Here is a 23,414-nt window from a genome sequence, read left to right on the forward strand (position 1 = left end):
TAGTCATTTTGTGGACGCGTACTCGAAAGACTGTCCGCGTTTTGCCTAGTGCGTCTCACCGCTACTCTCGCATAGGCTAGTTGGCCACCTAAGACGTTGTGCACAGGCAATTTCGTCTGGAGCAGACCCTTAGACCTTAATGAATGCACAGCAGCACGTACCTCCCTCCAGCCTCTGTATTAGCAACACCTGCTGCTGTAACTGTGTTTCGAGAAGAAGCGCCTCGGCGTTTATGCATTTCCATGACCTGTTTGCTTTTTCTAACGGTTTGGGGGCTTCCTTTTTGTTCTCTGTGCCGTTTGCGGCGAACTCTTTAGCCCTGTGGAAAAAAGATTGTGTTAAATACTGCATTTATTTCTAAAAAATTAATTATAAACGTGTGTATAGTCGACCAAGAAAAATGGTTTACCATCCTAAGGTTTAATATCATTTGTAGAGCTTAATACGTCATGCCTATTTTCACTCATAAGTCAATATGACAATCAGCCCTAATGTTTTAATTCTGAAGTAGGAACATGATTGATTATGCTTTAAATACCCTATTCTTTTTTACAGCTTTACCTTTTCGGCAGCCAGCGCCAGCTTCGTGTCAGCCGTGGCCTTGATGTTTTCCCTGTTGATGAGCACCTTGTTGTGCGACGTCGGTTGTTGGCTGTTTGGTCAGCTTCTTGTTGGCGGACGGTGCCATGTTTTCTTGCTTGTTCTGTGGAAAAAAAAAACAATTTAAAAATAGGGGGTAGTTTTATAATAAACTCGTAGATGGTTCGAAACGTGTTAGCATTTTAAGGTAGTATAAGGACAGATTAGATTAGATTAGATTTATTTATTACCTTTTTGAAAAAATACATTATAAGCACGATTCAGTTAATTACAAGAAATTCACAAAAGGATCGTCAAATGTATACAAAAATAAATAAATCTTATTAAGTATAAATAAATAGGTCAGCGAGAATAAAAAATAATAAATTTAAAATGTCAAATTAGAATTAAATTCAATAATAATAATTAAAAGCAAAACAAGAATATTCTTAAATCTAAGTCAAATTTATTGCAATAGGAACCAAACGAACAATCAAATAATTTAAAATGTCAAAATACATTAAAATTAAATATGAAATTAAAATTCATTCACAAAACTGTGAAAAATGATATCAAAACAAAAAACAGAGTACAAAACAAGGTAAGTACATAAAAACAAAAATGAAATGCATATATTATGATGTCAACATAAAATCTCACTGTATTCTTTTAAAGAGTACAATGACTTGTCTTAAAAAGAAGTTTTTTTAGTGTGCGTCCAATGTCTCATCCGAAACATTCATTTTTTATGTCCGCGGGTAGGCGTTCATAAAGCCTAGGGCCCAAGACGCGCGGGTTTTTATCAAGCAGCGCCAACCGCCGCGGCACTGCTTGCAGTAGCCCGGTCTGGCGGGTTATTCTGCCTGGATATTGACACGTTTAAACGAATTAATATTTTGGCGTGTAAACATAATAATATCGTAAACGTACTGCGAATAATGCGTCAATATCCCAAATTTCTTAAATTGGTCCTGCAAGAGTCCCTAGCCTTAATCCTGCCATCGTGCGCAGAGCTCGCTTCTGGATTTTAAACACTCTGTCAGAGTTTGTCGAATTTCCCCACAAGATGATGCCGTACGACAAGAGTGTATGAAAATGAGCATGATACATTTGGATTAAGGCTTTCCCGGACATAAGAGGCCTAAGTTTTCGTAAGGCAAAGACGATACTGCACAATTTTTCACAAAGCTTGTCCACATGCTCTTTCCATGTTAATCCAGCGTCAATTTCAAATCCCAGAAACCTGCTCGTACTGCACAGCGGCAGTGGACTTTGAACATGAGAAGTCTCAACATGGTTCCTGGTCTTAAACAGCACCACGTTGGACTTTGTGACGTTCATAATAAGCCCATTTGCCGCAAACCACTCCCTCAGCTGATTGCACACGTCACTCATCCTTTCTCGAGCTGCATATAACTACTAGCTCTCACTACTACCGTTGTGTCATCCGCAAACAACACCACTAGACCATCAGCAACAGAGGCAACGAGATCATTAATAAAGAGCAGAAAAGAGTGTTTCCCAAGGCGGACCCTTAGAGTAGTCTTACCTCTGGATTGTGCCAGAAAACCTTGATGAATCGGTTATTTAGAACAGCTTCCGTGCTCTTGTAGGCCACGTTCGCTTCGGTGTGATTCGAGAAGGTGATCAGGGCACCTTCTGGATCCCCCTCGAAGCACACCTGCGTAAACAAAACCATCATTACACAGCATAACAACATGTGGTTTGAATAGAGAAAAGGATATCATGTTAGTTTGGACATGTGGAGAGGATGGATATAGGATTAAGAAAGATATATACAAATGGGTCAATAGGGAGAAATCAGAAACTATGAGAGGTAGCGAAATCTGTTCTTAGGAACCATGGCTTCGATTTTAGATTTAACAAAAATGGCATTACTTTTTTTTGATTTAACTCTCATACATAATCGGGAATCGAACCTGGTCATAATTTCTGTAAACTATATTTATAAATTCTGCACATTTTTTCGTTGTTATTTTTGATTGTGTGGATCATAAGTGAAAAAAAAACACATTTTACAAGCTTTCATTTAACTAGCAATGTGTGTATGTATGTATGTATAATTTAAGTGTGTATGTACGGATCAAATCTTGCAAGTAAAATTTGACGCTCTTCCAGTAGTCGGACTGACTTCAAATTTGGCATACCCCGCCATATTCCAGGCCACGCGAATTGAGATGTGCCACCACAAAATAAATCATATTTTTATATTGTTTACCTATGAGGGATTAATTTAAAAATGAATAAAAAAAATATGAATTCAAATGACCACCATAATTGTATATTAAGTAAGGTCGAATATGTGTGTACATTTATGTGGTTGCTATATGCACTATGCCTGGAAAAGGGTTAAATATAGGTAGTGCCACGAGAGTTGAAGTGAATGATTACACACACAGCTACAAAATGTCGTGTAATGAAAGCAGGATTATGGTATTTACTCATTCATTTCATTTATTCTCCTTTTGTGCAACCAGTTTTTTTAGTAGCTCTGTGTGTAATCATACACTTCAACTCTCGTGGCACTATCTATATTATAGATTGACGATTTTACTGAAAGGAGACATTTTGTTTTTAGAAGCAATTTTAAATAATCGCCTGTCTGAACCGGGAATCGAACCCGCCAAAAAAACACCAGTAATTTTACGACACCGATCGAAAGGATCAATCGGAAGAATTAGTTTCCTAGCAACATAGCATCTTAAATAAACGAAAGACGATGAAATTTTACACTCATAATTTCAGGAAAATGAATACTTTTCTTTGACTTTGGTTTGCTTCTAAATACTACTACTAATAAAACTGTTAGGTACCTGTATGTTGACGATTTTGCCGAATTTCCCGAAGTGGTTATTTAAATGCGTTATGTCATTCAAGCCTCGCGGCACTTTCTTCACTTCTAAGGAACAGTTGCCGCCCCCCGAGCTCGGCGGGGGACGGGGAGGGCCGGCTGGAAAACATATAGTTTATTTTAAACTGATCATCAGCATTAGCACCATCATCGGTAATCAAAAATAGTCTCCGATTGAAATTTCGGTTTCGACTAGTTTCGGAAATCAAATGCTTATAAAAACGTCCCTTGGAATATCTTTTGCTTATTGCAAATCTGGCATAGTTCACTATGTAGTTGGTAATATGTACTATAAATAAAAAAAAAAAAAAAACCATTATGCCTAAGGCGCAAGGGGTGTGAGCGGTAGGTAAGTGAGGAATTACGAACGAGATTCTATTAGAAGCCCGAAGTCGAAGACTGAGGGCTCGACATACAATGTTTTTCATCACATTACATATGCGAGTAAAATTGTACATTTGTGAAAGAATATACATATTTTATGTTTACAAAAATGGCCGATAACTTAGACTGTGGTCTCGGGCAGGTCCCCCGCAGCGTGCGCCGGCAGTGCTCGTCGTTCATGTCGCGCGCAGCAGTATTAGTACGCGCAATGACTCATGCGACCGACCACGGGTTTCATGACAAGAACAAAAGGTCGAGGGTTGTATTTGGGGGGTTGCAACTAAAGTAACCTGCATGTTACGACACTGTTTACGAGCAAGTTCGAGCTACACACACATAGACATGTCGTACGGATACGTTTACAACTATAATTATCGAATGTGGAGCGGCGGGCCATCGTGAGTCAAGAGTGGCTACTACGAAATTGGAAAATCGAAGTTCGTGTCATACCGTCCCTCTCACTCTCGTATTAATAATATAAGCATAAGCGGGACGACAAGATACGAAGTTCGAATTTTTCACTTCGTTCGTTCAGATCAGGGCCCTGTTTCTCGAGGCATAAAGTCTAATATAAGTGTTTTGAAACTGGGGCCTGTAGCGGTTAGCGGGTGTTGTCACTTACAGCGTCCGAGGCGATTGTAGTCGAAGTTCTTTTTGGGCCGCGGGAGGCCGAGGAGCGCCCATGTTCGGCGCCGCTCCGGTAGGTGGCGCTGCCTCGTGGATCCTGAGTACAACAATAAGAATATGCTTTATCGCTACAAACATTAATATAAAAGTCACTCAGAGGGCTATGGAGAGGTCTATGCTCGGAGTTTCTCTGCGGGATAGAATCAGAAATGATGATATCCGCAGTAGAACTAAGGTTACCGACATAGCCCGAAGTGAAGTGGCAGTGGGCGGGACACCTTGGTCGCAGGACTAATGGCCGAGAGGTCAGAAGGTTCTCGAATGGCGTCCGTGGACCGGGAGACGAGCTGTCGATAGGCCTCCAACAAGATGAAGCGACGACCTGGTTAAGATCGCGGGATCGCGGTGGATGCGAAAAGCACAAGACCGGTCTGAGTGGAGAGCCTTGGGGGAGGCCTATGTCCAGCAGTGGACGTCTTTCGGCTGACATAATGATTAATATAAAAGGAACAATATCAAGGATAGTGAACAAAACATTGACAAATTACAGAAAACTAGCGCCGAAGACACCCAATTATTATTGTACGAGAGTGTATGGTCAAGGAAACTGAATCAAATACCAGGGTGGAGCCTTTTCATAACCAATTAAGCTATTATTTCTTTGGAAGGTGTATGTGATGTCGACATGACATTAGTAGCACAAAGTCAGTTTCCTTGACTGTACAATACGGCGTTCTTGGCACTATACGCAGCTAACTCGTTGCGCCCTTGCGGCGAAAGCGTTGCGGATTCCCTTTGCTTTCAACTCGCCCACAAATCGTCAAAAGTGTAATAAGGCTCTAAGGTAGAGTTCCACCGAAGTTTCGGTTTCGGCCAGTTTCGGCCAAAGGTTCGGTTTTGGCCAAAAACAGCCGAACCTTATGGCCGCGCCGAAACTTATATCTCACTGTTTTAGGGTAGTTTAATTTAAAGAAAGAAAGAAAATACATGATGACAACGTTAAAAAACCAAAAGCAAATCTTTTGCGTGTGGCAGATATTTGTATGAATAATATGAATGTTTGTTCTCGGGTATTGAATGATTAATATGTATTTTACCCGACTGCAAGGAGAGGTACTTTTTGAAGTATGTGTTTATCTATATAAATATGTTTATCCGTTGCCTGGTATGGTATCCATAGTGCAAGCTTTGCTGTGTTTGGGACTATGATATTGATTTATGTATTTTACCTTCGGTTTCGGCAAAAAAAACCTGTTTCGGTCGGACACTACACTAACGCGACAAATATTGTCCAGCTCACTCACCTGGGTATGGGAATCAGCTCCCTCGGCGGTAGGGGGGGGTGCGGCCGCGGCGGAGGGTAAGGCGGGTAACCGACGCCGCACCATATGTCCGGCGTCAGGGGGTTGTATTCTGACAAGAAAAACAAACGTTCACAACGGCACCCAAGAAAAACTGTCAAGTTGCGGAAAGTTACCAAAAAGTTTACGAGTTACTATTAAATATATCCAATTAACTATAGGTATCCCTACAACATTTGAAGAGTTCCCTCGATTTCCATAAGATCCAATCAACAGATCCTGATTTGGTGCTTATGGGACCTAATTGAAGACATTTCTAGACGAACGCAAAAAAATATTTTCATATCGGTTCATAAATGACGGAGTTCTGAGGTAACAAACATAAAAAAACCTTTTTTGAAGTCTGATAAAAAGAAGGAATCCGGTTTTTTTTTATTACAATATTGTAAGACTTATACCTGGTACAGCAGGCATGGTCAGCACGGAGGTGAGGGCAGCGTCTTCCAAAACGACGGGGTCGGTGCCATGATCCCACTGGCAGAGGTCGCCCCGCATGCAATATCCTTTCTCTGGTGACAAAATACGTATTTGTGGTTCGTTAGAAATTCTCAAAAAAATGTTAATTTGTGCAACAAGAGAGCAAAGTTGTTTTATCTGTACAAGTTGTTCGCTGAGTTTCTAGCCGGAGTTCTGAATCTGTGGTAGATTTATTTGACATTCATAAGTGCTTGTTACGCGTAAATTGAATACATGTTATATATTTTTAAGGAGGTTAGGAAATCATTTTCCAAGACCGAGATCATTCCTTCAAGCAGCCATGTTGACGCTGCTGTTCGACGCGGCGACTTGACTGTCGCGTACAGTCGTATCCATTCCATTGGGAATTTCGGCTGCCTACCACTTCCGCGCGTGCTCGAAGAGCCGGTGCCATGCCTCAGGCCGCTTGCAGACGTCCGTTGTTATCACCGGACCATTTTTTGCCTTGCGGTGTTGTATGGCTTACAATGAACGTGTGTATATGCACTAGGCACTTGTCCGGCGATTTAATTTCGCCGGATGCATCGCCGCCCCCCTCGGCGCGACGGACACCGGTCCGGCGTAAGAAAGGCGGTCATCCATACCAGTGTATGGCACTTGTCCCACCGCCGACGATGAGCGAGAAGCGAGCAGAACGAGTAACTAGAAACGAGTGGGCGAGCAGCGAGAAGCGAGTGCAGTTTTGTCGCTCGGCTGTAAGCGAGTGTTCGCGTGCGACGGGCGATTACTCGCTCCACTCGACTCGCTCGTGCGGGGCGGCCGCCAAGCTGACATCGCTGAGCGAGTATCTATAGCTCAGCGAGTTTTATAGCTCTTGTCGCTGCGACAAAAGATGTAAGAGCGAGTACTCGCCGACAGTGTGAACAGCCAGCGATCAACTATTAATATATGTGTCTCTTTTACTCATACAGGATCTTATATCTTTTGTTCGTTTCTTGAGCGAGAAAATAGTCGATAGCCAATCGTTTCCTCGCTGGCGGTGAGACAAGTGCCTATTGGTGTATGTAGACGCTACCGGACGTATCGGATTCCGCCCGGTACACTCACCATCAAAATCGCGACACCTCCTTTTGTAATGTTCGGGCGCGCGCGGCGGCGAGCCAGAGTGCGAGCGGTCGCGCGACCGCTCCCGCGACCGCTGGCGCTCCCTGTCGCGGGACACTCTGTCCCGCTCTAGCTCGCGCAGCGGCCGCAGTCGGTCCCGCTCGCGCTCGTGCTCCCTGTGCTGCACGGGGGATCGTGACCTGTGAATAAAACAAAATTTAGGAATAGGTAAAAAAGCCGTGATGGCCTAGTGATTTGCCTCAAGCAGAGGATCGTGGGTTCAAACCCCGGCTTGCACCACGGTGATTTTTGAAATTCATGTGCGAAATTACAGTTCAAATTTACCAAGAGCTTTACGGTGAAGGAAAACATCGTAAGTAAACCTGCACAACTTACAAAGCAATTCAATGGAATGTGGGAAGTTTCCAATCCGCACTGGGCCCGCGTGGAAACTACGGTACAAGCCCAAAAAATCAAAATATCTTTATTTCACAGATATTTATAAGTAAGTAGATTTTCTCAAACATGACATGAAATATTATTTATTTATTTATTTATTTCAAAGAACTTACACAGTATAACAGTTAAACACTAAGGCACTGCGCAAGACAAACACTGAGAAGAGAGAGATTGAATGACAATCCAACAAAACAATTCATAAATTAAATGTAAGTAACTACATATAAAACAAAACAAAACGTTTAAACATTTTTTTTTTTTTTTTTAAGCACAGGTGGACAACCGTACATCCATCATCTCACAAACCTTAAACATTCATCACATACGCAATTCCATCGACCATCAACACGTCACACTCTGGAGCTAATGCAAGAAGGCCATTAAGAAGGCACTGTGGCGAACTAGCGGCGACTGCCTGCGAGCAACGGTACGCGCAGACGGGACCGCCAGTAGGGGGTTATTGCGTGGCCTAAAACAGAACTTGGTCAAAAAAGGAACATGTAAGCGCACAAGTTGCCGTATTGACGTTGTGTTACAAATAATAGGCCGGGAAGTACCGCGCTGCGGCTCGGCTGCCGGCGCGTGATCACTCTAGAGGCCTGCAAAGAGACTCCATACAACAGGGCGACCAGACTAGCGTCCCGCCAGCTTCATTTCTTGTTTATTTTATTTTATTTCGTGTCATGTTTGAGAAAAGCACTTTACAAGCCTCGGCCGAACGTGGGTTGCCGGCCTCGCATCCCTATCTCCGCCTATTAGACCCGTAGGACTACGTTTTGAGGCTTCAAAAATATTAAAAGTTGTTTCTTTTTCGCATATAGCTTCCGGAGCATTTGCCCAACCTAATTCAAAAAATTGTGTCATTTTGGGTGTCTGCATAAGTAGAAATTTAGGTATTAGTGTTGTCCATTAGTATAGGTCGAAAAAAAATTCAAGACGAAAAATTTTACTTTCTTATTAATATCTGAGCAGTAACTGATGTACATAGGCATTTTGTGTCATATCCATCCACGGGAATCCTGATTTTTAACCAGTACCTAACATGTCGCCCAACTAACTCTAAAAGAATATTACAGTTTGTTAAAAAGATGTCAGACGTTTTAAAATACTGATATCTGTTATCAAAATATTTTGTGTCAAATTCATCCACGATATTTATAGATATTATTTGTTTTTAATACAATACCCTGTAAACCCCACAAAAAAGAAAATTCAAGTTGTTAGAGTTTACGTGTTTTTGATTATTAACCGTGTAAAAAAACACTATTCATAATTTGTGTCATTTTCATCCACGGATTCTCATTATTTGAAAAAAAAACTACCACGAAACGTACTTCGCGCGAATGGCGAGCGCGGGGAAGTACATCGGGTGCTTGAGCGCCGGCTGGCAGCGTTCGTTTGTTTATATTACCCGCGGCTTCGCACGCGTAATCTGACAGTTTAATTGATTCCGAGATTTTACTGAATTCTCATGGGTAATCCCAAAATTACATCATAGTTATCATTGACTTTGTATAAAAACAGCTGTGCAAAATTTTATGAATTTAAGTCTAGCGCTTGTCATTTCGAGATTTTATACCTATCCATGGCATTTTTTTACGAGATACCTACCTAATAAGTTTTAGTTTTTTTTTTTGCTGATTACTTTTGGTTGACTGTAATTTCATTGTTATCTAAACAACACTTCCGCACCAAATTTCAAATCGATGTCATTAATCACTGAGGAGTTCCCTTCTGAGGAGATGCTCCTGGCTGCTTTACCAAGATGTTACTACCAGATACCGGTGTGAAGTAAGCGGCCAAAAGTTAGCGGCCGATTATAACCCAACCCAATTAAGAAGTTTGAGTTATTATTTGCATTTGTGAGGTCATAGACTGACAAAAACACACACACACTAGTTGATATAAGATACAAACTAGTTTATATTTAGTAGTTAGTATGACACAAACTATATTTAGGGACAAGTATTCAACCTGAACGTCTGGTGAAGCAAGAGAATTATTGCCAGCTACACCAGATTAAAACAAGCAGCATATAAAACTTCGAAACTAAAATGAAAAAAAAAAACCCAACATGGAAATGCGAACGTCTTCAGGTCTTTCCATAAAATAACACTTGATACTAAATGCTTTCTACTAAAGCTGCAACTGCTAACTAACCTCAACTAGTCTAGGAGCCACGCCCGATTTAATGAAAGCGGTGTATTTTTTTTGTAATAAATGAGAAAAACGACATGTTGCAAATAGCAAATACGAACCTCTCCAGTATTTTGTGGCATGTTATTACGCACGTTGAGAGCTTTCGATCAACGCTTCAAGTGTCCAGTAACCTCATTTTAGTTTTGAAGAAAAGGTAGAATTAAAGTTAGCGGCCGAAATAATCACAACAAAATAAAAAAAATTTGATTAGAAAACGTGTTCCTTCCAGATATTTTATTAATACGATTATTAATTTGAAAAGATTTCCATCAAATCTGAAACTGCCCATAACCAAAGCCTAGTACGGGAGTTACTCCCGAATAAAAGTAGGCGGCCGAAAATTTTTGCAGTAATATGACAAACGACCAACTTGGAAAATGCGAACCTCTTTAAGTCTTTCCATATTATAATACGGGATACAAAGCTGCAAGAATTTACTAACCTCATCTAGTTTAGGAGCCACACCCGATTTAAAGAAACTGGCGTAATTTTTTTTTGTAATAAAATGATAATAACAACTTGTTAGAAAATGCGAACCTCTCCAGTTTTTCATGGCATATTATTACGCACTACGCCTACTTTTATTCTGGCGTAGCTCCCGTACTAGACGTGGTTATGGGCAGTTTTGGATTTTATTGAAAGCTTTTTAAATGCATAATCATCTTATAAAATTTCTGGATGAAACGCGTTTTCAAATTGTTTTTTATTTTATTTTAGTTTTTTTTGGTCGCTAACTTTATTCTACCTTTTCTTCAAAACGAAACGAGATTAGTGGAGATTTGAAGCGTTCATCGAAAGCTCTCAGCGTGCGTAATAATATGCCAGAAAAACTAGAGAGGTTCGCATTTCCAACATATTGTTATTCACATTTTATTACAAAAAGAAATACGCCGTTTTTTTTAAATCGGGTTGTGGCTCCTAAACTAGATAAGGTTACTAAACTCCTGCAGCTTGTATTGAAAGCTTTTAGTATTCAGTATTATAATATGGAAAGATTTAAAGAAGTTTCGCATTTCCAAGTTGGTCGTTTTTTCATATTACTGCATACATTTTCGGCCCCTACTTTTATTCGGGCGTAGCTCCCGTACTAGATGTTGGTTATGGGTAGTTTCGCATTTGATCGAAGCTTTTGAAATGCATAATCATATTAATATATAATATCTTTCCAGATATTAATATAATATCTAGGAGGAAGGCGTTTTCCAATCAATGTTTATTTTTATTTTAGTTGTTTTTTTTTTCGGCCGCTAACTTTAATTCTACCTTTTCATCAAAACGAAACGAGGTTACTGGACATTTGAAGCGTTGATCGAAAGCTCTCAGCGTGCGTAATAACATGCCACAAAAAAACCGGAGAGTTCCCGTTTCCAAATCGGATGTGGCTCCTAGACTAGATGAGGTTAGTTAACAGTTGCAGCTTTTATAGAAAGCTTTTAGTGTCCAGTGTTATTTTATGGAAGATTTGAAGAGGTTCTCATTTCCATGTTGGTGTTTTTTTTCATATGGTGTAGCTGGCAATAATTTTCTTGCTTCACCAGACGTTCAGGTTGAATACTTCTCCCTGAATATAAGCTAGTTATTGTGTTTTTGTCACTCTTATGAACACACAAATGCAAATAATAACTTAAACTTCTTAATTTGGTTGGGTTATAATCGGCCGCTAACTTTTGGCCGCTAACTTCACACCGGTAGGATTGTTGACGCTAAGCGCTGCTATTTTAGATATGCAGTGACGCGATAGCCAGGTTTTAGAGCTGGGCACACTCCTTGACCATACAAGATATCCATCTTCCTTTAAGTTCGAGTGAGAGAGAGGGGCTTAGGGGCTAGATTACATCCTACTAATATAATATATGCGAAAGTTTGTATATCTTGATGTTTGTTACTCAATCATGCTTTAACGGCTGGGTAGCATTAGCTGAAGTTAGGGATACTTATAGATATAGATGTGCATACAAATGCAGTTCGGCTTACTTAGATGCAAAAATAAAACTGCCAACTGACTGTAAGGACGACGTTAACACATAAATAATCCAACAATACACTAATAATTCGTTTACAGATGACTCCAAACTAACACATTGACAGTAACATCATTGTCATCGCTTTATCGCTTATGCGATTTATCGCTTGACCGATCCGAAATTTGTACCGCTAGGACTCGATGTTGGTAAACGAATCCGACATAATGTACGTCTTTGTTGTTTAAATGTAATTAAATAGCAATAATACGATAACAATTTACTTCCATGTGAAATGTAACACCATAATTTTGCAAGCTTGATGTCCCAGATCTCTTTTTACAGCAGGAAACTGAACAATTCGGTATTTTAGCACCGCCGCGTTCACTCGCGCTTCTCGATTCGGTCTAGTAGTTTGAAATCCGAGCGCGCCTTGTTTTATAAAATTCGTATGCCAATTGGGCTTGTACTTTGACAGAGGGGAACGCGTCGAATGGCTACTCCCTTCCGCCCGGGTTGCTCTAAGCTTCCAGGCAACCTTTTTTATATATCTATCAGCCTTTTTGGTTCTTAAATTAATGTACCTATATTTACATACTTCATTATTTGAATAGATACTACATTCAGAGTATGCAAAAAAAGAAAGTTATGCAATTTGTTCATTACGTAGCGGAGATAAAATTCAGTCAATTCAATACTCATTAAGTTATATAATAGGCGAAGTGCATAGTTTAAGGCCCAGCGAAAAAAATGAAAGAGTTAAAAACATTGCAGGATCGCTATACTCGATAACAATGTCGCATATAACTTTATTATTATCAAGTCTCAAACTTGGTCACGGTAATATCTAAGTTGGCACAAGTCAGGGCTATTACGAAACTCGAAACTTGAAGTTCGTGTCGTGCGGTCCCTCTGACACTTACAGTATTTAATATGAGAGCGAGAGAGACAGTACTATACGAACTTCGAGTTTCGAGTTTCGTAGTAGCCCTGCTGTACCTACAGCCAATTCAATCTGGTTCCAGAAAAAAAAAACATCTAGCAAATCAAAAATAACAAAACAAAACAAAACAACTGATACCTACCCATTAGGTATCAGTTATTTTGTTAGAACCTCGGACTTTTTTTAATGTGTGTGAAACAGCTCGTTGGTGTTTTCAGAGGAAAAATACACCTGCAGTTTTGATATAAAATTAAATATTGTAATACATTTTGAGAAAATGTTTATATTAGTCTCGGTTGGAATAGCAATTGCTGGCTTTTTATAGTTAAACGGACTCACAAGTTCGTTCGTTTAATACTCATACTCAGCCAGCAATTGCCTACTTCCATGCGACGACAGTACTTGTATTATCTAATATGAATGCTTCCCATAGATGAAATCGTACCGAACGAACGTGTTTGCGTGCTTATTCCCCCGTCGCCCCCGCCGCTTGACCGCGCGGCCAGTTTCGACCGCAACCATTTGTTTTTATGTTTTATTCATTTAAATATCGTGGGTGAAAATGACACAAATTTACAATGTCGATTTATCATGCATTTATGATAAAATATGTGAACTCTAATGACTATAATATTTTTTTGAAGCGTTTGTAGGTTAAGAAAACAAAATAATTTAAATCTTAAAATTGCGTGGTCTAATTTGGCACAACTTTTTTTTATAGGGCGTATGTAAGTAATCTGAAATAGGAAATAAATATTTCATAAACTGTAATATTTTTTTTCACACCATTTTACATACTGTCCATATAACAGTTTGCACTGGACGAAAATGACACAATTTGGTTTACATACTCCACAGGCTATCCTAGATATGATGCCATAATTATTTTTAACTTTAAATTTATTTTGCGAGATTTATTCAAATAAAAAAAAAACAACACCAAATCTTCAAATTGCTGAAAATGCAGGCAACAAAAATGACACAAAACGCTACAATAAGCTTCATAGGTACGACTGTACCCACAGGCAAAAAATAAGAAACTTTAGAATTCTTGAAACTTAATACCTCAAAATAACGTAGTCCTATCGGCCTATATATCTGCTTGACCGGCCACCCCCTACTTCCCGGCCTCTACAGTAATGTACTATTACAGTACCTGGGGCGTCCCGTTAGACTAAAAACCGGCCAAGAGCGTGTAGGACACGCTCAGAATAGAGTTCCGTAGCCATTACGAAAAAATTAAGTAATTTTATACGGAATCTTCCAAGTTTAGGTATATTTTATACCTTAGGCTGCTATTTACTCATAAACTACTAATAATTCTTAAGCAAACTTAGCCGTTATAGTTTACATTGAAAGTTTGATATACTTACTACCATCCTGAATTTTTTTTAAATTTTCCACCCACCGGTTTAGATTTCAGTGGAATATTTTGCAAACAGATCACTGAATCGAAAAATCGTTTTAGCAACCCCCTATTGGTTTTAAAAGACCAATCCAACAATACCCCACACTATAGGGTTGGATGAGAAAAAAAAATCACCCCCACTTTACGTCTATGGGAGGTACCGTAAAAAATTTTTTTTTTATGATTTTTTTTATTGTACAGTCACGTCTAAAAATATGTATACAAAAACAAGGTTGCATAAATATGTAGTCATACATTGTATCAAAAATATTTATCTATTACTGACACCAAAAAATTGTATTCATTAACCTTTTTCAGTATTATGTAATCACAAAATGCTTCAGAAAGTTGCATACTTAAATAAATTCCATTTAAATGTATCCACCTCGTAGGCAAAAATAAGTATACATTAATGGGTTCCATATACATATAACCACACCAATTTGGCAAATATTTGTATACGCCGTTTGATTCATAAATATGTAAACACGATTTGATATTTTGATTCGTTTTGAAGAATTACTGTTTTGTTAGATTACATGTCTGTCTCTTTCGTAACCTGCATGCGGGCAGGGACATACATACTACGAATCCATACTCCATTAAATAATATTATATACTGGTGACCCGTTCCGGCACAACACGGTTACGGTATACATAGGCACCGTGAATCACACTATTTATTTGTGAAAACCGCATCAAAATCCGTTGCGTAGTTTGAAAGATCCAAGCGTACAGACAAAAAAAGCGACTTTGTTTTATACTATGGAGTGATGAATTGAAAGTAACTCTGTTTGTTCCGGTATCACGTCGAAACCGACTGGTTTCGACTGTCAAGGGGCTGAACATAGGGTACTTAGTTTTTATCTCCAAAAGCAACCCTTAAGGGGAGAAAATGGGAGATGAACTGACTGGAGTGAGCTGGATGAAATTTGGTATGGATATATTTAATTTTTTATACACCATCAAGATCACCAAATACTTGGAAACGTCCAGAGTGGTCATTAATATCGACTAAGCCAAAGCGATCAAGTTGTTCGGGTCATCCACTGAGGACAGATCCACTGAAGCATCTATAATTTGCAATCTTTAATCATTGTAATTTTAATTATAGAAGACAGCTTCTGAATGACGATGACAGAATGGCGATCTTGCACTTGACAGTATAAGTATATGTAAGTAATTGATTTTAAAATGAAGTTCTTCCATGAAGCCAGTGACTTTCTTTTATAATATATAACCTATCTGAAGTTACAAATAGGTAGTGTTTTCTATCTTGCAAACCAAGAACTGGCTACAGTGCGGCTCTACCACTAACAATTAACAATATAATTAAAATAAAAACAAAAAAATGCTTAGTGCACCTTTCTGAGAATGACCCTAAACTGAAATACTCAATATTTACAAGTCAATTCAATCTAAGGACTGTCAAGTGCGTCATAGAATAATCGTGAGATAGACGTATGCAGTGACAAGTCCGCACTGTTTTCGTGAATTGTCAAATCAGTTAAATATACAACTTACGATTCTATGCCAGTCAGACAAGGTTTGTTGTTGCAGTCTGGATACATATTTATGAATCAAACGGCGTATACAAATATTTGCCAAATTGGTATGGTTATATGTATATGGAACCCATTCATGTATACTTATTTTTGCCTACGAGGTGGATACATTTAAATGGAATTTATTTAAGTATGCAACTTTCTGAAGCATTTTGTGATTACATAATACTGAAACAGTTTAATGAATACAATTTTTTGGTGTCAGTAATAGATACATATTTATGATGAAAATGTATGGCTACATATTTTTCACATTTTTTGTGTATACATACTTTTAGACGTGACTGTACCATTTTGTCGGCATGGTTTAAATCGTGCAAAATTACAGCTTTTTAGCATTGACAGTCCCTGAGCAAAGCCGCGGACGGACGGACAGACAGACAGACAGACATGGCGAAACTATCAGGGTTCCGTTTTTGCCATTTTGGCTCCGGAACCCTAAAAAGCCTGTTTTAGGACGCTCCGCTCCTCTAACAATTTTACAACAAAGTTTTTATCTATGACAGGTGGAGGATTACCTTGACCGGGAGTTGGGTCTGTCGGGCACTGCGGGTGGGGGACTCCTGTTCCTGAAGCGGCCGCGGGGCGAAGGCGACCGTGACAGCGGCCTCCTGCGAATGTTATGAGTTTATATCATAAGGTCGCGGGTGAGCAAACTAATATAAAGGTAAACCAAAAATACATATATGACTATTGTCATTCTTATTTATATGGCAATAGTCAGTATAGTCGAAGCAATGACATCTAGACTTGTCTACAACGTTTACCTATTAGCTCTGATGTTAACTTGGAAAGGTTTTGTAGTGAAATAGTTTCATTAACCAAGGGTTTTTAGGGTTGCGGAGCCAAAATGGCAAAAAACGGAACCCTTATAGTTTCGCCATGTCTGTCTGTCCGCGGCTTTACTCAGGGACTATCAATGCTAGAAAGCTGTAATTTTGCACGGATATATATGTAAACTATGCCGACAAAATGGTACAATAACAAATTAAAAAAAAAATTTTTTTAGGGTACCGCCCATAGACGTAAAATAAGGGTGATTTTTTTTCTCATCCAACCCTATAGTGTGGAGTATCGTTGGATAGGTATTTTAAAACCGTTAGGGGTTTGCTCCGACGATTTTTCGATTCAGTGATTTGTTTGCGAAATATTCAACTATAAAGTGCAAATTTTCATTAAAATCGAGCGTCCCCCCCCCTCCCCCTCTAAAATGAAATGAAATGGTGGGTGGAAAAATTTGAAAAAATTCAGGATAGTAGTAAGTATATCAAACTTTCAAGGAAAACTATAACGGCTAAGTTTGCTTAAGAATTATTAGTAGTTTTTGAGTAAATAGCAGCCTAAGGTATAAAATATACCTAAACTTGGAAGATTCCGTATAAAAGACGAAATCCTTAGAAAAATATTACTTAATTTTTTCGTAATGGCTACGGAACCCTATTTTGGGCGTGTCCGACACGCTCTTGGCTGGTTTTTCCAGTAGTTTACTACAAACATTATTTACAATGATCCGTTGTTGACTACTAATCGTTTTTGAGCATTTTTCGTTATTGTTCAAAGACACCACAGTTCCAACAAAATATCTGATACCGACTATTAGACTTTGCTGTTTAAGACTTGTGCCCTATGTAACTATAAAAAAAATTGTGACTGATTGCAGGCGCGCCTGCAATCTTTTTAACTTTATAATTTCGCTGACCATAAACTTAGCCTTCTGATATATAAGGAATAATAATGTAGACTTTTATGGACTTTTTTTGAGAAAAAAATATTTCAGTTCATTTATGTCTCTCTTTCTAAGTGCGCTAACCTGCGCATGTCAGGATCCCTCTCCCCGTCCCGAGTGTGTCTCCGCGCACGCGCGCGCCGCTCCCACGAGCGAGAGCGACGCCGGCGACGCTCCTCTCGCATCTGAAACAAAACCATCCCGTGTTAGCTAACTGTCGAGGCAGAAGGGGTAAGCTTGCCTTCGGAATACAAAATCTTAATGGTTACTACAGTACTAGACTCACATTTCACTCTTCACGTCTTAACACCCGAATCGATTTAGACTATGCTTCAATCTGAGATGTGCGAGGAGTGTCTTTCATGAACCAATAGAAACGCATTTATCTGTCCTGCCTCAGCACAGCTTTAGTGGAAGGAAACTGTTGAGTGGAGCGAGCATATAAATAAACCGTTTTTATTGGTTTTAGTTTTAGTGAAAAACACATTCTTAGCGCACATCTCTGGATGAAATAGTTTTCATTCCGGAAAATTGCATAGTTCCCACAGGATAGTGATAAACGAACTCTACCCAGACGGAGTCGCGGGCAACAGACTAGTTCTTGCTATTTTCTTATTTACTTACGTTTTCTCTACGGTCCCTCCTTCTTGGCGGCTGGTCGACTGGCTCCTCCAAAAGTTCCGTTAATGGCAAAACCTACGGAAAAAAAAAACACATTTAAAACTATGTTGTTACACAACAAAACGTAATATTTATGATTAATTGAACTCCTCGGCAAAATATGACAGTGTTGCTTTCACTAGTGTTTTAACTTGATTATTATTCTAGTCTAAGGAGTGTGCTGCCTTGACTGGAATGTGTCACTTTGTTTAAAGTGTGCCGCCTTGACTGGTATAACCTTGATCCTTCTTCTTGAGAAGTGTCATCTGGTCTAGTGTGTTTCCTTGACTAAATTAAGTGTGTCATATTGACTAGTGTGTTGACTTAGCTTAGCCAGTCTATTACCTAGACTATAGTGTATAAAGTGTGCTTTGCGGGTGAGCAAAGTAATTATTTCAGTTCATTGATATGGACCTCCGCAAAGTAACGCCTGACTCAATAAATCATTGTGCCACCTTGAGCTTGACTGAAATAGTGCGTTACCTTGCCTATACTTTGTTTGTTTTAGCATTAGAAAGAAGGTAAGCGTATTAAAAAACACTTTTGAAAAATAAGTCACAGCAAATAGTGTAACAATTAGCAAGGACATATGATCATTTACATGCTTTTGGTATCATAAGTAATAGTTATTGTTTATTTAAAAACGTTTTTCAATAAAAAGACTCGCCAAGATTGCGTACCCTTTTTCTAATGCTAAAAAAACGAGTGTGTTACCTTTTGACTAAAGTGTGTCACAGTGTGTTACCATGAATATAGTGTGTCACCTTGCCTATAGCGTTACCTTGACTAGAGTGTGCTCCCTGAGCGGCGGTGGCGGCGGCGGCGGAGGCACTTTAGCGGTGCGGCACACGACGACGCGGTGCCGCGGGGCGGGCGCGGGGGAGGGGGAGGGGCGGGCGCCAGCGCCACGTGCGGGGAGCGCGCGCGCGGCACGCCGGCAAGGGGGGGACGCGCCGTTGGACGCCGGAGGCGCTAAGGGAAATGCGGAAAACGACGTGTAGGTACGATCATTTCCTAACAAAAACAAGTTTTTGGTAAAAATTTCATTTTTAATAAAAGCTTTTTTTGCTGACTGTACTTTTTTGTTCACTGTACTTGTATTGACATCCAAACTACATTTGCATACCAAATTTCAAGTCGATGCCATAAACCGTTGCGAGTTCCGTCCTGTGGAGACTATCCTGGCCGGACTACCAGGATGTCACTGCCAGATTATTGTATTGTCACGCAGTTTACATAAGTATACGAAATTTCAAGTCAATCCAACTACTGGAAGTTGGTCAAATTTAACTTGCAAGATTTGACTACAAGCAGACAGACAATGGGACAGGTGAAACTTAATAAAAGCTTGTAAAATTTGAAATACAGCCTATTGTCTTAACGCGCTGATATTCGCGACATGACAGAGAACACAAAATACACTTCCGTCACAAGTACTCTGTCAGTAGTCACTGATCCATGGTTAATATACCATTAAGACATATTTCTTATGGGATGCTACGATGAAGTATTCCATAACATAACCTAACCAACCAAAAGTTACTTTGTTATATCAAAGTTCAATATCTCAAAAACGGCTGAACGGATTTTGACAAAACGTGTCTGAGAACCATCGCTAGAAAACCTGATTTCAAATCGGTCCATCCGTTTAAGAGCTACGGTGCCACAGACAGACACACATAGCGATCAAACATATATCACCCCTTTTTTTGTGTTGGAGGTTAAAAATATATTTAATCATTAATCAAGTTCAATGCCAGTTTTAAGCTCACCATGATTTTCAGCTTCACCCTCATTCTCCGGCTCCTTTTCAGGCGCCAGAGACGGCATCTTCTCCATCAGCTTCAAGTATTCATTGGTCTCCAAAGCCTTAAACAGCATGTCCACAAATGGTTTTGTTTCTGAAAAAATTAAATTAATAAATAAGTGAAAGCTCAAGTTTATCAGCACACTTAAGGACGCGGACGACTGGATACACCACTGGTTAGAGAACCTGAGTATGACCCTTGAGGTCCCGGTAGAGTTGTGGATAGCGCTCATTTTGAGGCTTAAAGACTCGAACCCTTAATGCTTTGCGGATTTTGAGTCGTTAAGCCTCGAGAGTCTTCAGGGTTCGAGTCTTTAAGCCTCGAAATGAGCATTTTTCACAACACTTTTGTGTGAAAAATACAAATGTTTGTTCTTGAGAGTTTGAGAATGTTCAACCATAACCAAATCCATAATAAAGCAGTAAGCATTTCTTACTTTGGGACTAGGTCAATCGGACATAGTTCAGCACAGGAACCACAAGTTACTAAAATGCATCTTTTATCTACCTCACTAACCTCACTAACCACACACTCTCTCTCTCTCTCTCTCTCACACACACACACACACACACACACACACACACACACACACACACACACACACACACACACACACACACACACACAACACACACACACACACACACACACACACACACACACACACACACACACACAGCTTTTTGTTTTTTTTTTTGTTCATTCCGCTTTAGTTTTGTTAAATTGTATTGGTGTTTACCTTCATTTTACTTCAAGTTCCACTTCGCGTCTACTCGGTATTGCAGATATGATAATCTTTAAAATAGCATAGTGCACTCCAAGGCCCCAAGATACAGGCTCTGCCTAGTTTGGGGTCTGCCAGATATTACTTTGTATGTTGCTGATGTGTATGATTTTTGGAAATAAATTATTCGAATTATCAACTCGATAGAGTGCATTTTAGTAACTTGTTGCATACTTATTTCAACTTTAGGGGGAGGTGTGGGTTGGTTCCTGTTTGCAGAACTACGTCCTATCGGTGTTAAGTGTCCTGTGACATTTATTATTATTATTTATGCTTGAAGTTTCTTTCTGGCCTCATGGGCGACCCCTCATGACCTTGACCACTCTCCAGTCATTGGCGTGCATTGTGTCGACTCCAGGGCAGGCAGTTGCTAGTTTTCTGTGCAGCAACGCGCCCCCAGCACTAGCGATGCCTATTCAATGCACGCCATAGCTTGAGGAGCAGCATCAAAATTCAAATTTCTTCTTTCATCTTCTGCTGTAGTTGCGTGGACTACGTCAATGAGGGCTATCGCGTATGAATTCGCCGCTATAGGCGCTAGTGTAGCGAGAGGTCTACTAAATGTCAAACGTCACTGTTTTTGGGTGAGCTACGCGGGCTTATTTATAATTAGAATAATTTTGTGAATATTTTGCATTACCTGAAATTATTTAATTATGGCAAATATGCATTACGGGGCAATGAATGACTGTGTTTTGAGACAATTTTGACTTTCGGAATCCTTTGTCCTCCCTTTTTTCCCAACAAAACGGGACTAGGCAACACTGTGGCTTTTATGGTACGGTTTTAAGGTATTAAGTACCTGGGCGACCGAGCTTTGCTCAGGCTGAAACTCGGTAACCAGCATTTCCCAGAGATAAGATCAATCTAGATCGATTTTTGATCCTCGAATATCCCTACATACCAAAATTTCAGCTAAATTGGAGGAATTTCCAAGATCCCCGAAATATATATATACAAGAATTGCTTGTTTAAAGTTAATATGATTTAAATGTAAATTTTCTTTTCACGCCCGTAATAACAAAACAACTGGTGAGCGCCAAAACGGTAGCCCTCATTAGTGTCTGAAATACCTATTAAAATAAAATAAAATAATTAAGGACAACTCACCCTGCTGCAGGAAAACATCGAGCTGATCCAGCATGCCGTCCCGCAGCTCCTCCAGGGGCTTGTCTTTCTTCACGAGGGCGTACACGTACTTTGCCAGCGCCGCCGGGTCCGCGTCACATCTGGAACAAAACAACTTGTTAATTAAGCAAAGATTACACAATGATTTTTAATTGGTGATCAGGGTTTGTTAGATCAATATTCCGGAATCGTTATTTTGTATGTGTTTGAAATCATAATGGATACTTGACAAAATTACTTTTGCAACATTTAATTTATATTATTTTTATAATATGGCAACTTCAACACATTGGCAATAACATTATCTCTATAGCAACAATATCACTGCTATATTATGGTAACAGTATCTTATCAAGAAAGATAAGATGTCCACAGTACTATATCATAATTACTTATATACTTTTGTTATGCAATTTCCGCGTTTTAAAACGATTTTCAAAACCTCACCATTGTTTGTGAGGCAACTTGTGATAGTGATTTTGCTATATATAAAAAAAAAAAAAAAAGTGTTGCCGTCACCGAAACTGATTTAGAGGACTATATATACATACTACACATAACCTAACCAAAAAAAAGTTGGAACCGATTTTGATAAAACTAACTAAAACTAGAAAACCTGCTTTCAACTAAAAAAAAAACACATTCAAATCGGGTACCCGTTTAAGAGCTACGGTGCCACAGACAAACAGACAGACACACACACAGACACACATAGCGGTCAACCTTATAACACCCCTCTTTTTGCATCAGAGGTGAAAAAACTAGCTTTAAAAAAGTATGTACTATTTTCAGTACACTGTCCAGCTAAATTATGTGCTAAGTATGGCTTTTTCTGGTTCTGATAACCATAGATGCAGATCAAGTTGCAGACAATGATAAATAAGCAACAAAATGTTTTCTTCTATTTCTATAAGTACTTTAAATAGAAACTCCGGGAGAGTGCATGGAAATACCAACATGCAACTTACCAGGGTGGTGTTATAAAATTAGAATAAGTGTGTGGTAAACAATAGGTTAATTTTAGCACATCTATACAGTACAGTATTTGACAACTCCTGAATTTGCTTATCCTATGCATACTAATCAGAAAAAAATGAGCTACATGACTTTCATTGGTAAAACGAAAGAAACTAAGAATAACAACCAAATGTACTTTATAAGGCACTAAATTATTTATTGAATAAAATTTATATTTTTTATTATTTTATTATATTTAGCCTTTTTTCCAGAATTGAGTATTGTTTAGAACTACATTATTTGTGCCTTGCTCTTCTTTAGTAGGTCTGGTTGCACTTCGGCAAAGGCCTCCTCTAGCCTTCTCCACTCATGTCTATTTCTCGCTACCCTACTCCGAAGTTCTGACAGCAACCCAACATATGTAGATGAATAAAAAAAACTAACAATGTTAAAATAATATCCAAAATAACAA

The 23,414-nt window shown here is 39.2% G+C and overlaps 2 protein-coding genes across 2 annotated transcripts in view; both read right to left on the bottom strand.

The window, feature by feature from the left end:
• Positions 1-23,414, bottom strand: part of LOC141443941 (zinc finger protein swm-like) — a 53,234-nt gene that overhangs the window by 28,853 nt on the left and 967 nt on the right. Inside the window, exons 2-10 of the mRNA XM_074109364.1 lie at positions 21,968-22,086; positions 20,038-20,166; positions 19,047-19,237; positions 18,230-18,301; positions 17,690-17,790; positions 16,398-16,490; positions 7,348-7,544; positions 6,222-6,332; positions 5,767-5,875 (exon numbers count right to left, since the gene is read on the bottom strand). Coding sequence (XP_073965465.1) covers positions 5,767-5,875; positions 6,222-6,332; positions 7,348-7,544; positions 16,398-16,490; positions 17,690-17,790; positions 18,230-18,301; positions 19,047-19,237; positions 20,038-20,166; positions 21,968-22,086 — 1,122 coding nt within the window. The remainder of the gene's footprint in view (positions 1-5,766; positions 5,876-6,221; positions 6,333-7,347; positions 7,545-16,397; positions 16,491-17,689; positions 17,791-18,229; positions 18,302-19,046; positions 19,238-20,037; positions 20,167-21,967; positions 22,087-23,414) is intronic.
• Positions 590-4,952, bottom strand: LOC141443702 (zinc finger protein swm-like). The gene is made up of 5 exons (XM_074109050.1): positions 4,937-4,952; positions 4,458-4,559; positions 3,414-3,550; positions 2,129-2,260; positions 590-703 (listed from the first exon to the last, which is right to left on the bottom strand). The coding sequence occupies exons 1-5, from the start codon at positions 4,950-4,952 to the stop codon at positions 590-592; spliced, it is 501 nt and encodes a 166-aa protein (XP_073965151.1).

The sequence above is a fragment of the Choristoneura fumiferana genome, chromosome 28 (genome assembly GCF_025370935.1).
Source record: "Choristoneura fumiferana chromosome 28, NRCan_CFum_1, whole genome shotgun sequence".
NCBI lineage: Eukaryota > Metazoa > Arthropoda > Insecta > Lepidoptera > Tortricidae > Choristoneura > Choristoneura fumiferana.